At 37.8% G+C, this 18,274-nt stretch overlaps 1 protein-coding gene across 13 annotated transcripts in view; it reads right to left on the bottom strand.

The window, feature by feature from the left end:
• The window catches only part of LOC137132570 (partitioning defective 3 homolog B-like), a 200,800-nt gene that overhangs the window by 129,256 nt on the left and 53,270 nt on the right, over positions 1-18,274 (bottom strand). For 9 of the 13 annotated variants that reach the window (XM_067515274.1, XM_067515281.1, XM_067515277.1 and 6 more), the window contains one exon: positions 5,650-5,723. In XM_067515274.1, coding sequence (XP_067371375.1) covers positions 5,650-5,723 — 74 coding nt within the window. The remainder of the gene's footprint in view (positions 1-5,649; positions 5,724-18,274) is intronic. The other 4 variants (XM_067515273.1, XM_067515276.1, XM_067515279.1 and 1 more) reach the window with 1 other exon arrangement.

Here is an 18,274-nt window from a genome sequence, read left to right as displayed (position 1 = left end):
GAACAGAGGGAAAATTATGTAGTAAACAAGCAAAGTCTAAAGCAAAATATAGTCAAATGAAGGAAGAAGGAGGCACTGAATTAATTAGACATAGCTAATGAATAGAATTAATATGAGAGGGGAAAAAATACCCCTCCCACCATCCCTTCCTGCTGCTGTGCCTCTGATCTCTAACACACCCTCTAGAAGACACATATACACACAAGCACTTGAGATCCATTTGTATTTCTTTTGTGTGTGTGTGTGTGTGTGTGTGTGTGTGTGTGTGTGTGTGTGTGTGTGTGTGTGTGTGTGTGTGTGTGTGAGAGAGAGAGAGAGAGAGAGAGAGAGATATGTTTGACAGGCTGCAACAATGCACAAAAATGAACTGGGGGCTAGGCGGGAGAGACAAAATGGGTGAGACTTGAGAAAAGAGAGAGGGAGCACGATGAGAGAGAACAGCAGACAGAGAGAAAGGGCCATGTACACATTGAGGGAGAGGGAGAAAAAGAGAGATGAAGAGAGCAGGTGTTCTCTTTATCCACCTGCCACTTCACTGATCCTCACTATGAAAGACAGAAATACAGAGGAGAAATAATAAAAATAGGAGGATGTGCATTACCAAACCACTCTCTTCCCTTCACTGCTTTACACCCTTCATCCCTCTTATTTATTATTTCCCTTTCTCTTTTTTCTTTTTTTTTCTTTTTTATCTCCAACCTGGTCTTCAAAGTGGCAAGAGCCAAAGATGTGGAGAGTAAATCAAACGCAAACCAGTAAAAATGCACCATACTGCTAAAGGTTAAAGTATGACAAGACAGAAATAAACCTAAGTGTTAAAATTTAAACATACTATAAATAATCCTTCTTTGATAACTTAATAAGTAAGTTAGCTAGTTTTATACTTGTTAAATTCAATAGTGATATGATACAGAAATATGATATTATATCCATTGATCAGCCATAACACACCAAATGGTTTCAAATTAAATAAAATAAAAAATACTTGACTTAATACATGCTGATTTATTATTATGGGTTAACCACCTGTCAGAACATAAAGCGAAATTAAAATCAGCTCAACCTTTACCAACAGCAATTTTGATTCTTTTTTATTAATTAGTTTACATGCCATAACTATTATAATGATAATATATAAATTGGTATTTGTAGTGGAGAACTTAGTAGGTCAATACTATTACTTTAGTATTACATTTGTGTACTTCTACTACTTCTGCACACAGTCTATCACATTTGGTTGTATATTGACCTGTGTAGCTGCAAACTGCTCAGTCTGTATTAAGTGTTATTGTTGTGGGCTATCATTATGTTATCGTATTAGATGATGTTTTCATCTATTAAGAGTGCACATAGTATCAATCCAGTTAGTATAAAACAATCTCACCAGCAGCTTTAAATCACAACGATGCTGAGAGATAAATGACATGGAGAAGATGTCAGGAAGCAGCATCTCTTGTGACTATACAGTGAGTATCTGTGTGACATGCTTTTAAAACAATTCTGAGTACGCAGTTTTCCACTAACCAGGTTACTACAGTGCATTTAAACTTGCTCTCTGATAACCAGAGAAAGCTCGGTTCTCTCCTGAGATAACATCAAACTGAGTTTTCCACTAATCTTTCGACAGATGAGAACAACACCTGTAACAATGGCAACTGTGTAAAACAACGCTGCCTTGACATGTGGGGATATTAAAATTATATGAATATAACTCAAAATATAACAAATACATAAAAAAATTTCTGATCCGAAAAAAAAAACACAAACTGGAACTCTAGGTAAAATATTCACTAATTTACTTTCCCAGCAAAAAATTACTTATTGCAATAAAATTTAATAAAATAATTCATTAATTACATTAGATTATTACTTACATTTCTTGACAGTCCTAATTGTTACAGACAAATATCTACTGAACCCTTTAAATTGTCCTGTCCTGTTATTATTGATTACGCTGCAGTACAATGTTTTGCACTGTGAGGCCGAAGAATCTCTTGCACAGATGTTTTCAAAAATCCTTTTTTGTAAATTAATCATTTCAAAACTAAAGATGACTGTTAATTAGAATCTTGTCTGAAAGACTGACATGTATAGGACAGACAGAGATAGGTAGAGAGAAACAGACAGAGAAGGTATAATGTTCTTTACAGAATAATACAAACACTGCTAACCGTGGAAAATTGCTTTTCACATTTAGTTTGTAAAGTGCATCCAGTGATACCTATTTACCTTTTCAGCTTCTAAAATACAGCCAATACAGTTCATTATTTCACAAAGGTATATAATATGCTTTAATATGCTGGGAATGCAATTTTAATAAACCAATTTACAGTAAATCTGTTTCCTTGTATAAAAAGGACATTTTGATTCAGAGGTAATGAGTTCTTCAATAAGCTTGCTGTGGTTAAAATTATAAACCATTTCTGTTATTGTAGGTGTAGCTTTACACTCACACGGTACAAAATGCACACACAGGAGAACAAACCCAACAGCAGAAAAGTCATATACATCACATCCCCACACATAGTAGTCATTTAACATATGCTTTACTGTTCCAATATTTATAGTTGCATTCTTCCATTCATTTTTACATTTTTTGCAATTTCACAGTTCATTTCCCCAGCGACCACAAAAACCATTACATCACTTTTACATTACTCACCACTGAAATAGTTTGTGTGTGATAGGGTTTATGTTTGGGAGTGTGTTTATTCTAAATATGTGCAGAGAAAAGTTTCTGAGAAAACTAACTGAATATGAGGGACTGCGTCTTACATGATTACCTTTATTAATACACATAATAAAAACGCCAACCTGCCAAATGCAGGTGGATTTCAGCATTTATGGGTAACACATTCGCTACCACTAGCCACTGAGTTGAAACTTTTATTTATTTATTTTTTTTACTTACGTATTTTAAATTGTAGATGCAAAAGCTATTTAAAATAACTGCAATTTGACACTATGACACTAAAACTTCCATGAGCATTATCTGCACACAGTGTGAGCTCACTGTTCTATTGTGAAGCCCATTGCCTTACACCAGCGACACACAACACTATAAACAACACATCCCTGTGGAAAACTTTATGGGGATGTAAACCGGATGCAATACATGGTGGAACAAAGAAGTTGTGACTGTAATTCCAAGACAGGCCTGTCACAATCATTATGTTATGTTGTTTGTAGTTAAAGTATGATATATCAACATACTTTGATAAATTTTGCTCAATATTGCCAAATAAAAAATATTTGGCAGAGCACATTTTGAAAATGCTGACTGGCTAGTAACTGTGGAAAACTACTAGCCACAGTGGGTGGTGGGCAAACAGGTTTACTAAATGTCTAGCCCTGATTACTATTATTTATTTAAGCACTGTAAGAGTCAAGGAGTCAAAGACATTAGCAGAACTTGCATCTCATAATTATTTAGAAGAGAAGACTATAGCATAAAAAGTCATGTCATAATTAGGTTATAATGTAATTCAATAGAAAGACAAGAAAATTCAGTTATTGATCTAACCTTGCATGAAGAGTGTTTTTGTGCAGTGCACAATAAATAATGTGCTGCACATGAGTACGTGTGAGTGATCTAATCTTTCACTATTCTGTGGTTGCAGCTGATTGCTATAAAGAGACTAAAACAGCTAAGGCTGAGGTCAACATTATTCTCTCCACATTCTCACTTTCTACATACAAGTCTTCTGTACAGAATAACTGCACAGTATTTATGTTTTGATATTTATGCATTAACTGTGAATTAACTGCAACATTTCTAGAACACAGACTGATATGCTGCTCATTAAAAAAGAACACTGTTGCTCTCAGTTATACAACTGACCCATTTCCTCACCATATCAGCCATTTCATTGGATAGACTGGATATGGTTTAGTTAAGTGGGCACTTACAGTGCATCCAGAAAGTATTTTATTTTTTCCACAATCCACATTTTTTCCACAGCCTTTCACGTTGTGGTCATTGTCCTGTTGAAAGATCAACCATTGCCCCAGTTTTAGTTCCAGAGAACTCTGCAACAGGTTTTCATCAAGGATGTGTCTGTGCATTGCTGCATTCATCTTTCCCTCGATCCTGACTAGTCTCCCAGTTCCTGCTGCTGAAAAACATTTCCACAGCATGATGCTGCCACCTCCATGCTTTATTGTAGGGATGGTATTGACAAGGTGGTGAGTGGTGCCTGGTTTCCTCCGGATATGACACTTGGCATTCAGCCCAAAGAGTTCAATCTTTGTTTCATCAGACCAGAGAATTTTATTTCTCATGGTCTGAGAGTCTTTTAACTGGATTGTCATATGCATTTTACTGGGGAGTGGTTTCCATCTGACCACTCAACCATACAGGCCTGATTGGTGGAGTACTGCAGAGATGGTTTTTCTTCTGGAAAGTTCTCCTCTCTCCACAGAGAAATGCTGGAGCTCGTTCAGAGTGACTGTCAGTTCTTGGTCATCTCCCAGACTAAGGCCCTTCTCTCTCAATCGCTCAGTTTGGCTTGAGCAGCCCGCCCTATAAAAAGTCCTGGTGGTCCTTCTTCCATTTACATATGATGGAGGCCACTCATTGGGACTTTCAATGCTTCAAAGTTAAGTATTGTGAATACTTCCTGGATGCACTGTATTTTTCCAACCCAGTGAGTTGAAAAACTCTGAACACTTAAACAATATTTTTTTAAATCTTTTGAAGTAAGCAATTTTTTTAAAAACTTCCTTACTTCGAAGTTACTTCTTGGTTAAATCTGCCCATCTGCCTGTGCACGTTTACTTTAATTACTAAAATAAAACAATTCCGAGCATGCACTACCTAGCAAAGAAAACATATTTCATGAAAATGAGTATATTAAATTTGACACTAACGCTGGAGGAAAATTTGGGTTATAAAGAATAATGTAGAATGTGTGTCTTAAGCTAAACTGGGACTATGCTAAAATGGAAAGTAGAATATTAATGGATTGGTTTAAAAAACAAACAGTAGATATAGAAATCTAAAGCAGTGTAAAGTCTTTAGTTATAGTAGTATAAAATATAATAGTATATTGTTCTACGTGTTTATTATATGCATATTGAGTGTCCTCTCTGTGTTTGAATGTTTCAGCATCATTCTATATGCCCTGCTCCACGCACTACCAAATGAAGCAAACTCATGCACTTATAGGCCCACAGGAGATAGGACATTCTCCACCCCTAACTCTTAATTAGCCAGCACTCATTAGTGTATGCATGTGTTCTGTGCTTCCCATTGAGTCTGTCTGCAAAAGCAAAGATGCAAGTGTGTTTTTAGCTGTTTATTTTTCAGGACATGTGGATATGGGAGTCGGTGTGCATTGAGTGTGCATATATGATCCTGACCCTATTTTGGCACTCTTCTGTATTGGGGCTAATGATGGAGCTAGATTATCTATAAGGGCCTTGATCTGCTTTAGTATATAGTTGCAATCAAGGCAAAGTAGGACAAAAACACTCAGAAACATTAATAAACAAAAATGTATAAAAACATGAACATGCAAAATCTATATGTAACAATTCAAGAAATCGACTTAGAACATGTACCCAATACTGCAAAAGTATAAGATAAACTGCACAATTATTCAAAAAAACATTGAGGACTTCAGTACAAGAGCAGTCACTTACACTTACCTGCCACTGTAAGTGTATTTCCCTTGGGTTCCACCCACCCCTGCTGGCCTCTCCACAGTGGGACTGGATGGCTGCTGAGAACACACACAGGACACCTTTACTGTTAGTCAGTGATTGGCATTTGGCAAGGGGCCAAATCTCCAACAGCCCATTTAATCTGTCAGAAATCAAATGACAAATAAGAAGGATAGATGAAAACGGTAGGATATTGTAAATGTAACTATGTTACTAATTATAATAATAAATACTATAATACTAATTATGTGCATGTAGATCAGCTAATAACAAACAGCATAAATTAACAATATGCGAGGAGTAACTAATGGAAGGACTTAAACGCACTACACCCTATATCAAATCCTAAAATCAACAAGTCTTTGCAGTTCAAAAATGAATAGATAAATGGATCTAAGGAAGAAATGAGTGAAAGAGCTGCTAATTGATGAGTGGATAATGTACAAATAGCAATTAATATCTGAAGCCAAAAAGGCTGTATTGTGAAGCAGTAATGAATAACACTGTCAAAGAGCAAAGCATTTGAGAAAAAGACAGAGAGAGGTGTGAGATAGCGTAAATGAGAGCCAAGGGAGCTGGAATAATTAATTTGTACAATGACATGGGCTTGTATGAAATGTGTGTTTAGAGACCACACAAGGGTGAGTATGTGATGAATCATGTGATCATCCGTCCATCCATTATCTGTAAATGCTTATCCTGTCTAGGGTCTCGGGAGTCCTGGACCCTATCCCAGCTGCCAAAAGGCCAAAGGCAGGCTACACCCTAGACAGGTCGCCAGAATACCTCAGGGCCAACACGGAGAGACATACACAGACACACAACCATTCACACCTACGGGTAATTAAAGTCACGAAGAATTCTAATCATCAATAACGAATGTGCTTAAGGTATTGTAGTAAACACCTGTATCTGGAAGGTCCAGTTGCTGTTGAGTCAGCAGCTTGGCAAAAAGCTACACCATAAGGTCAAAGAACACCCCAAGCAATTCGGCACAAATGGATACAAGAAAATTTCCAAGTCACTGAATCATAATGAAATGAAATGAACATGACACATGCATAAATCCTTTGAACAGGGAAGAGAAGTCGCCACAGAAGCGTGGACTCTAACTCCTTCAGAAGAGTCATAGGTATGATGGTGGCCTCCCTTCTTGCACAGTCTGATTCTTGAGGATGGCCCGCCCCAGGCAGATTTATTACTTGTGCCAAGTTACTTGACAGGGTTGCCTGGAGTGCTTTGTATTTCGTGGTGTACAGTTTGGCCAGGATTTTTTTTCACCAGCAACATGACCTTCTGGATGCAAAGTATGTACAAAGTACTACAACACATGCACTCCAGTGAAGTGATCTCCACTCAACCAAGTATCTGAATATTGAAACCAACTAGTTAGAGCAGTGATGATTTAGGGCACTTACTTTAAAGGGGATGAATTCGCATGGAATCTAGGGATGCACTGATAATAAAATTCTGGGCTGGTACTGATACCGTTGTTTAAACATAATATGTTGGCCTATGGCCAATGCAAATTCCATTTTTTTCATTAAGTATGGGTTATTTATTCTGTTATGTGACATTGAAATATATTTTTATTATAAAAACATTAACTTTTTTTATCAGTCTTTCTGCCCTTCACACTTTTTTGAGAACACATTCAATTCATTTCTATAGTGGCAGTAAAAGAACGGGGCATGATAGGTGATGCAGTTGCTTGTACACAAAACTTTTTTTTAATTAATGATTAAATAATACAACAGTAATAATTATCTCTGTGTTTGCTTTCCATTTAACCTGTTGCTTCTGCACTTGCTTGTTGCTGTTCTCCTTCAACCAATAATCCAAGCAAGCTGCACTGCTAAATCAAACTGGTTGGACTATTCAGACTGTTCACTCTGTTTTCTTATGTTTAGACCTTTATTTTACAAATAGATTCAGATTCAGAGTAAGCATGAGCTTCAATGACAGCATGATGCAATCCTTAAAAAGCTCATCAGGAGTTGATTGGATTGATTAGTGGAGTCATGGAAGAGATGACAGAGACACAGACTTTTTCAAAGGGACAAAGGAATCTTCTGTGTTTTCATTTTGGAACTGTGAACTTTTAGAAAAGCATTCAATTCTACTTCAACTAAAGTTAGAATTTAGTTTAGCATATTTCTGTTAAATTAAAATGACTAAACAAACCCCATCAAAGTTGGTCCAAAGCCAAGAGCTAGAACGCAATGGAGCAGAAGATAAAGGGGAGAACAAGGTAGTCTTCAAAGACAAACCCAATTTCAGGGCAGAGGCCAGGAACTAAGCTCAGTCATTGGTGATCACAATAAATGACAGTATGGGAAGTTGGAGGTAAGCTCACAGTCTCACCTATCCAGTAAGCCAGCTATGATGGCCATATGTCTAGTTGTGAATTTGAGAATAAGTACAGCTACACATAGACTCATACCAGACAAACAAAGAACTTTTCAAGTAATAAATGTGTTAAATTCAAGGTATAGTGATGACCGTAAAACTATGCTTGCCCAAATATGAGTACTTTTGGAACTACCTGTTTACAGCTACATAAGAATATCTAAACATTTTAATACAGACATATGAGCCTCATGATAGCAGCCATGCTATAAATGTTTATATAACAGAAGTATTATTTTTTCTAAGGAGACCTAAATGCCTTGTGACCTTACTGCTTGGGCTGCCCGCTGCTTTTCTACAAATTTACAAGTATAAAAGCAAAGTCTCACTGATCAGTACTTAAGGTTGTTTTTTGGTAAAAGTTCTGGGTTTACTCACTATTCAAGATATACCTGCAATAGTACTTAATTATAGTTTAAAATTATTTCTCCACAGTTTAGCATGAACTGCTTTGTTTAAGCATTGTGCAAAAATTGGTTAGTAGTCTTACCAACATATATGTGATGAATAGCAAAATATGTATTGAATTTGTTAGTAATTTTTTGCATTATTACAAATGTAATATGTCATATGGATATTCTATAAGTATGTGCATGTGTTTGTGTAGGTATATGTAGAATAACACATGCAGGTCAATAAGGCTTATGTTAGAAGAAACCACTAATGGACTAATAACATGGCCTTTAACCTTTGACCTCTGACCCTATGCCATATGACCTACACCACCTGTCAGAGAAAGACAGAATGGAGAAAGGAGGGAGAAGGAAGAATGAGCAAGACAGATGAGAAATGATGAGAGATAATATTAGAAAGATATGGCTCAGATCCACAGCTGAAAAAGTTAAAAAAAAAATACAAATAATTTTTAAGAAGAGATATAACACTGTGAGATGAGACTAGTGAATGACAAATTCCTGGTACACTAAACATATGTTCAGGCTTTGGTGGATTGAAAATCAATTAGTCTAGCCTAGCTGCAGATGCTGTCAAGCAAGCTTAATTACTAAAAGATGACAGGTAACATTAATTATCCTAACCTCTCTGTCAAAACAATAACCACTCACACATTAATTGGAAAGTCTTTGGTGGTTAATTGTATGTCTCACTAAATAACTGCATGTAAAAGTACCCTCTTTTTCTCCTCTCTTTAGAAGAGCAACATATTAATTACAATTACATTAGTTATCAAAGGGTAATTTACTAAAAGTTAATGAATCTGAACAAATAAATGTGTCTCATTCTTCATATTAACCTTACACCATAGATGTTTCAAAATTTAAATCATTTGAAAAAGTTTAAAAATTAATACCTTCTTGAATTAATTGTCTTGAAACAATAACAACAATACATTCATAAAGTTTTTTTTTCAATTTTGTTATGTTCCAATTGTTCAACAATCGTTGAAATAGATTTTTTTCATAGTAATCTACACTCGATACTCCAAAATGACAAGGTGAAAACAGTATTTTAAAAATGTCTGTAAATGTATTAAAAGGAAAAACTAAAATATCATGTACATATTTATTCAGACCATTTGCAAAAAAGCTTTAAATGCAGCTCAGATGATTCCCATTTCTTGTCATTCTTGCTGTTGTGAGATGTTTCTACACATTTACTGGAGTCCACCTATAGTTAATTAAAATGATTGGACATAATCTGAAGACACGCACTGCCCTATAGAAGGCCTCACAGCTAACAATGCATACTGTATCACAGCAAAAGCCATGAGGTTAAAGGAACTGCATGCAGAGCTCAGAGACAGTATTATTGCAAGGCACAGATCTGGGGGATGCTACAAAAAGCATCTGCTGTACCGCAGGTTCCCCAAAAACAGAATAAAATGGAGGTTTGGCACTGCATCACTCTAACCCTCCACCAATCTGGGCCTTATGGAGTGACTAGAGGGAAGCCTCTCCTCATTGCAAAACACATGATAGCCCACTCCGAGTTTGCAAAAAGAATTTACGAAGAATAGCAGAAATTCCTCCAATCCAGATGTTTAAAGCTTGTTGCATCATTTAACTTGAAGCTGTTATTGCTGCCAAACAGCGTAAACAAAGTAATAAGTAAAAGGAATATACTGTATCTGTCTATGTGTGATATTTCATTGTTTTTATTTTTAAAATATTTAGAGACATTCTTAAAATTTTGTTTTTAAATGCAACCTTCTTGTGGCAGTCCCAAGTCTGGATAAATGCAGAGGGTTGTGTCAGGAAGGGCATCCGACGTAAAACACACGCCAAATTAAAAATGCGAATCATGACTTTCACACCAAAAATGACTCCCATACTGGATCGGTCGGGACCCGGGGTAACAATGACCAGCACCGGTGCTTTTGACCTACAGGGTACCAGTCGAAATTGGACTACTGCTGGTTGAAGAAGGAGAGGAGGAAGGTGTGTTCGTAGGCAGAGAGAGAAGAGGAAAGCTAAAAATGTAGGACTGACAGTAGGCACTTTGAATGTTGGGACTACATTACAGTGAAGGCTAGAGAGTTGGTTGACATGATGCAGAGAAGGAAGGTGGATATACTGTGTGTCCAGGAGACCAGGTGGAAAGGTAGCAAGGCTAGAAGCTTAGGAGCAGAGTTCATATTGTTTTACCATGGGTCAGATAGGAAGAGAAATGGAGTAGGAGTTATCCTGAAAGAAGAGTTTGTGAGGAATGTTCTAGAGCTGAAAACAGTATCAGACAGGTTGATGAGTCTGAAGCTCAAAATATAGGGTGACATATAAGAGCGGAGGGAGAAAAACTCAGTTGGACTACGTCTTGTGTCCACGTTGTAATCTGAAAAAGACCAGTGACTGCAACTATTGATAATGGAGAGTGTAGCCAGACAGCACAGCATGGTGGTGTGTAAAATTACTCTGGTGGTGAATAAGATGAAGAGGACTAAAGCAGAGCAGAGGACGAAGTGGATGTTGAAGGAGACTGACTGACCATTGAAAACACCTGTGGCTCTGATGTGCTCACCTCTCCTGCATCCTCCGCTCCAACACCCGACAACATCCACAGGTATAAACAGTCCGAGATATTTATAGAATCTGACGTTACCAACAGACAAAATGCAGCTGTTATGGACTCTAATTTTTCACACAGGGAATATTATTATTTTGCTGAATGTTATGATCTTAACCACACTGCTATTTGCCCTATAGAGACTATGTCTGCTCCACGACCAATTAAACTTTTTAAACCAAAAATGAACACAAGGGGAGTTAATCATAAAAATCTAATACAAGTTAAGACTAATGCTCATACTGAACCAAAACCCAAAACTATTAAATGTGGATTATTAAATATTAGATCTCTCTCTTCTAAATCTCTGTTAGTAAATGACTTAATAAATGATCATCAAATTGATTTACTTTGTCTCACTGAAACCTGGTTGCAGCAGGAAGAATATGTCAGTTTAAATGAGTCAACCCCCCCAAGTCATATTAATTATCATGTTCCTAGATGCACAGGCCGAGGTGGAGGAGTAGCAGCAATATTTCACTCTAGCTTATCAATAATTCCTAGACCTAAACATAGTTATAACTCATTTGAGAGTCTTACTCTTAGCCTTTCACACGCAAACTGGAAAACTCAAAAACCACTATTATTTGTTATCGTGTACCGTCCTCCAGTCCCTTATTCAGAGTTTTTGATTGAATTTTCTGATTTTCTATCTGATTTAGTGCTTAGTACAGATAAAGTCATTATAGTGGGTGACTTTAACATTCATGTAGATGCTGACAGTAACTGCCTGAGCACTGCGTTTAATTCATTACTAGATTCAATTGGTTTTTCCCAAAATGTAAATAAACCCACTCACTGTTTTAGTCACACATTAGACCTTGTACTTACATATGGCATTGAAACTGATAATTTAATAGTATTTCCTCATAACTCTCTTTTGTCTGACCATTTTCTAATAACATTTGAATTTACAATAACGGACTATACAGCAGTTAGGAAAAAATTCCACTACAGCAGATGTTTATCTGAAAATGCTGTGAATACATTTAAAGAAATTATTTCTTCATCTTTTTCACCACCATGTGTCAATGCTATGGTGAGTAGCCATCTTACTCCTGTACAAATTGATTACTTAGTTGACGATTCTGCAGCCTCATTGCGTATGATACTAGATACAGTTGCCCCTCTGAAAAAGAAGGCAGTGAATCAGAGGAGGCGACCTCCATGGTACAATTCACAAATGCACAGCTTAAAGCAGGCGTCACGAAAATTAGAGAGGAAGTGGCGTTCCACTAATTTAGAAGAATCCCGGTTAGCCTGGAAAAACAGTTTAAAAGTGTACAAAAAAGCTCTCCGTGATGCCAGAACAGCATATTATTCCGCACTAATAGAGGAAAACAAGAACAACCCCCGGTTTCTGTTCAGCACTGTAGCCAGGCTGACTAAGAGCCATAGTTCTGTTGAGCCTAGTATACCCTTAACTTTGAGCAGCAATGACTTTATGACTTTCTTTACTGATAAAATTGCAGCCATTAGGGAAAAGGTTCACCAGATCCTCCCTACAAATATTACAGATAGATCTTCATGTACAACAGCTCTAGAATCCTCAATAAGGCCCCAATCCATCTTAGACTGTTTTTCACCCATAGATCTCACTGAGCTAAGTTCAACTATCGCCTCCTCAAAACTAACAACATGTCTTTTAGACCCTGTTCCAACCAAATTGCTTAAAGATGTTCTACCTTTAATAGACACATTCATATTAGATTTGATTAACTTATCTTTAGAAACTGGCTATGTACCAAAGGCTTATAAAGTTGCTGTAATCAAACCATTACTTAAAAAACCCTGTCTTGATCCAGGTGATTTAGCCAACTATAGACCAATATCAAATCTCCCGTTTATTTCTAAAATCCTGGAAAAAGTAGTTGCAAAAAAATTATGTGATCACCTTTACAGGAATAATTTGTATGAAGACTTTCAGTCAGGATTTAGAGTTCATCACAGTACAGAAACAGCACTAGTAAAAGTCTCCAATGATCTTCTCCTCGCTTCAGATAATGGACTTGTGTCCGTACTCGTCTTACTAGACCTTAGTGCCGCATTTGACACCATTGACCACAACATTTTATTACAGAGACTAGAACATAGATTTGGGATTAAAGGAACCACATTACATTGGTTTAAATCTTATCTGTCAGACAGATTCCAACTTGTTCATGTTAATGATGACTCTTCTTTATGCACCAAAGTTAGCTATGGAGTTCCACAGGGCTCTGTGTTAGGACCAATACTTTTTAATCTGTACATGTCACCTTTAGGCAAAATTATTAGGAAACATTCCATAAACTTCCACTGCTATGCAGATGATACCCAGCTCTATTTATCTGTGAAACCAGAAGATACTAACCAATTAGTCAAACTTGAAGCATGTCTAAAAGACATAAAGACCTGGATGTCCTACAATTTCCTACTTCTAAATTCAGACAAAACTGAAATCATCCTCTTTGGGCCTAAAAACATGAGAAATATGCTGTCTAACAATATAGTTACTTTAGATGACATAACTTTGGCCTCCAGTACTGCGGTGAGGAACCTTGGAGTTATTTTTGACCAGGATTTGGCATTTACGTCACATATAAGACAAATCTCTAGAACAGCCTTCTTCCACCTACGGAACATTGCTAAAATTAGAAGCATCCTGTCTCAAAGTGATGCCGAAAAACTGGTCCATGCATTTGTTACTTCTAGGTTGGACTACTGTAATTCCCTACTTCTGGGGTGTCCTAATAACTCTCTAAAAAGCCTTCAATTAATCCAAAATGCTGCAGCAAGAGTGCTGACTGGATTAGGAAAGAGAGATCATATTTCACCTTCACTAGCTTCTCTTCATTGGCTTCCCATAAAATCTAGAATAGAGTTCAAAACCCTCCTCCTTACATACAAAGCTCTTAATGGTCAAGCTCCATCATATTTAAAAGATCTCATAGTTCTGTATCGCCCGATTAGACCACTTCGATCCCAAAATACAGGCCTACTTGTGGTTCCCAGAGTTTGCAAAAGTAGAATGGGAGGCAGAGCCTTTAGCTATCAAGCTCCTCTCCTGTGGAACCAGCTTCCAATCCAAATTCGGGGAGCAGACACCCTCTCTACTTTTAAGACTAGGCTTAAAACCTTCCTTTTTGATAAAGCTTATAGTTAAACTGCTCACTCAACCTGAACTAGCTTTTCTCTATACATTTACTTGTCACTACTGTATACCATTAATTCTATATCCTACAACCTGAACGATGCTTTGTTGTTGCTTTTTTGTTGTTTTGTTGTTGCTTTTCTTGTTGTTTTGTTGTTGCTTTTTGTTGTTGCTTTTTGTTGTTTTGTTGTTGCTTTTTTGTTGTTTTGTTGTTGCTTTTCGTTGTTGCTTTTCGTTGCTCTTTTCTTTTCTTTCTCCACTTTCCACTCACCCCAACCGGTCAAGGCAGATGGCCGCCCACCCTGAGCCTGGTTCTGCTGGAGGTTTCTCCCATTAAAGGGAGTTTTTCCTCTCCACTGTTGCCTAGGGCTTGCTCAAGGGGGATTTGTTGGGTTGCTTCTACATACTTGTGTAGTCTGGACTTTATTCTGTAAAGTGCCTTGAGATGACTTTGTTGTAAATTGGCGCTATATAAATAAAGTTGAATTGAATTGAATTGAATTGAAAAGGGTAGAATATTGTGCAGGTTTTCAGGGAGGAGATGAGACAGACTCTGGGTGGTTTGGAAGTGCTTCAATATGACTGGACCACCTCAGCTAATGTGATCAGGGAGACAGGGAGGAGGGTACTCGGTGTGTAATCTGGAAAGAGGAAAGTGGACAAGGAGACTTGGTGGTGGAACAAGGAAGTTCAGGAGTGTATACAGAGAAAGAGGAGGAGCAGCGTAGGGTGAAGGTAGAGGTGGCAAAGGCCAAACAAAGAGCATATGAGGACTTGTATGTTAGGTTGGACACGAAAGAGGGAGAGGGGGATTTGTACAGGTTGGCCAGACAAAGAGATAGAGATGGGAAGGATGTGCAGCAGGTTAGGGTGATTAAAGATAAGGATGGAAATGTACTGACAGGTGCCAGGAGTGTGATGGGAAGATGTAAGGTGTACTTTGATAAGTTGATGAATGAGGAAAATGAAAGGGAACGAAGAGTAGAAGAGGTGACTGGTGTGGAGCAGGGAGTAGCAAAGATTAGTAAGAGTAAAGTGAGGAGGAGGTTGAAGAGGATGAAGAACGGAAAGGCAGTTGGTCCTGATGACATACCTGTGGAGGTATGGAAGTGTCCAGGAGAGGTGGCAGTAGAGTTTCTGACTAGTTTTTTTAACAAGATCTTGGAGAGTGAGAGGATGCTGAGGACTTGAGGAGAAGTGTACTGGTGCCAATTTTTAAGAACAAGGGAGATGTGCAATGCTTGTGGCAACTACAGAGGAATAAAGCTGATGAGCCAAACAATGAAGTTGTGGGAAAGAGTAGTGGAAGCTGGGCTAAGGGCAGAGGTGAGTATTTGTGAGCAGCAATATGGTTTCATGCCTGGAAAGAGAACAACAGATGCAGTATTTGCTTTGAGGATGCTGATGGAGAAGTACAGAGAAGGTCATAGGGAGTTACATTATGTCTTTGTAGATTTAGAGAAAGTGTATGACAGGGTGCAGAGAGAGGAGCTGTGGTATTGTATGAGGACGTCTGGAGTGGCAGAGAAGTATGTTAGAGTGGTGCAGGACATGTATGAGAGCTGTAAGACCGTTGTTAGGTCTGCTGTAGGTGTGACAGAGGAGTTCAAGGTGGAGGTGGGTCTGCATCAAGGATTAACTCTGAGCCCCTTCTTGTTTGCTCTGGTGATGGACAGACTGACAGATGAGGTTAGTGAGAGCAGGGAGCAGGTGGAGTAAAATCTAGAGAGGTGGAGGTCTGGTCTGGAAAACAGAAGAATGAAGCTTAGCAGCAGTAGGACAGAATACATGTGTGTGAATGAGAGGGACCCAGCTGGAACGGTGAGGTTACAGGGAGCAGAGGTGAAGAAGGTGCAGGACTTTAAGTACTTAGGATCAACGGTTTAGAGCAACGGAGAGTGTGGAAAAGAGGTGAAGAGGTGAGTGCAGGCAGGTTGGAACTGGTGGAGAAAAGTGTTGTGTGATAAAAGAGCATCAGCGAGAATGAAAGGACAGGTGTTGACGGTGAGAGACTGTGGTGAGACCAGAGATGTTGTTCGACTTAGAGACAGTGGCACTGAAGAAAAGTCAGGAGGCAGAGCTGGAGGTAGCAGAGCTTAAGATGTTGAGGTTCTATTTGGGAGTGACGAGGATGGACAGAATCAGGAATGAGGACATCAGAGGGACAGCTCATGTTAGATGTGTTGGAGATAAAGTCAGAGAGGCCAGATTGAGGTGGTTTGGAAAATGTTTAGAGGAGAAACTGTGAATATGGATGCTGAGGTTGGAGCTGCCAGGCAGGAGGTCTAGAGGAAGACCAAAGAGGAGATTTATGGATGTAGTGAGAGAGGACATGAAGTTAGTTGGTGTGAGAGAAGAGGATGCAGAGGACAGGGTTACATGGAGGCACATGATTCACTGTGACAACCCCTGAAAGGGAACAGCCCAAAGGAAAAGAAGAAGAAGATAAAATTCTGTTTTACTTTGCCATAATGGGCTATTGAGTGTAGATTAATGAGATAAACATGAATTTAAACGATTGTAGTATCAGGATGCAACATAACAAAATTGGAAAAAATTGAAGGGGGTCTGAAAACTTTCCGTATACTCTGTATTTGTCCAGTTACTTGAATATGACTGTAATTGTTTTGTTTTTCTACAAAAAGGAAATTTATTATTAAGTATTTGTTGTACTAATTATTACTTATATCAAAATATGAAAGACCTCAGACAACCCCTTAAATAAAGAGCTAATTAAAAATTTGTTGGATAGATGTGAGATTTTATTTGAGAAGAAACATATTTATATAAACGACAAAGATTTATTAGCATGTATTGGGGACAACTGGAGGAAAAAAATGTATAAATTAGTCTGCCAACCTCAGACAGCTGAATCGATACATATGAGCATTATGGGCTCTCCAAAAACTGGAGAACAGAAAAGCAGAATTTCCATTTTAACTCAATGATGGATAATCCTACCTTGAATAACCATTCTTGTTATAAATGGGCTGCAAGCATTTAGGCTCCTCAGTCTAATCTAATGATTGCTAAAAGCGGATAAAAAAAGAGCGAACTATTAGTGATATTACTAATTACTGAATAACCAATCTGGCTAAGTGTTCCCTGAAAACACTCCCTGAGTGAGCATGATAAATTAATTTTGACAGGACAGTTTGTGCTTATGTGTGCATATGTGTTTTATGTGTGTGCTTGTTGGGCTATCTTTGTGAGGACCAATTTGAGTATTACCTGGAAGTAAAGACATTTTAGTCTGTGTTTGCTATGTGAAAAAACTTAGGGTTAGTAAAATGGTTGGGGTTAAGCCTTCACTTGTAATGGATGAGATTATGGGAAGGTTCTAAGTAATGCATTATCACACTTGTTCTTTGTTAGTGTCCTCACAAAGATAGGTGTACAAACTTGGGTGTCTGCGTGTATATAAACAGAATGCAAACAATCTTGAAATATCTCTTTGTCAGTGTGTATGATGAAACCAAATAAATACATGTTTGATAAATGCAAGGTCACTTGGCCACAGAGCTGAACAAGGAACTAAACAAAAAAAAAAAATTGTATAACATAACATTAAATAAATTGTTGAAAAATGTTTACAATAACAATGTGCACAATGTGCCCCCTTTTGTTTAGTTACAATGATGGAATTAAAATAGATAAATGCATTCACTGAGCTGAAAGTAAACAACACCATAATATCATAAGTATGACCTTCACTTTCACCAACTATCAGTAGAGCCACCTGCTATTATGCTACTCTATTGTTCAGAACATGCAAGATTCATTTAGCAAGCTTAATAAACACAAAGCAAAGTTCTCCAATTGAACACACAGACACAGTGGAAAACACGTGCATACAACACATGCATGCAAACACACACATGCATAAAGCCAACATGATAAGTGCTCTACTGTACTTTTAGCCCTAGTACTCTAGAGATGAAAGCTCCTAGCGTGATTAACACATTGCAACTGACCGGTTTATGAGTATGTGTGCATTGAGAGAGATTTTGGCTCACTGTATTCATTGCTGCCTGACATTTAGAAAGGAAG

Source organism: Channa argus, chromosome 9, assembly GCF_033026475.1.
Source record: "Channa argus isolate prfri chromosome 9, Channa argus male v1.0, whole genome shotgun sequence".
Taxonomy (NCBI): domain Eukaryota; kingdom Metazoa; phylum Chordata; class Actinopteri; order Anabantiformes; family Channidae; genus Channa; species Channa argus.
The sequence above is the reverse complement of the archived record's forward strand: the minus strand, read 5'-3'. Positions and strand labels throughout refer to the sequence as shown.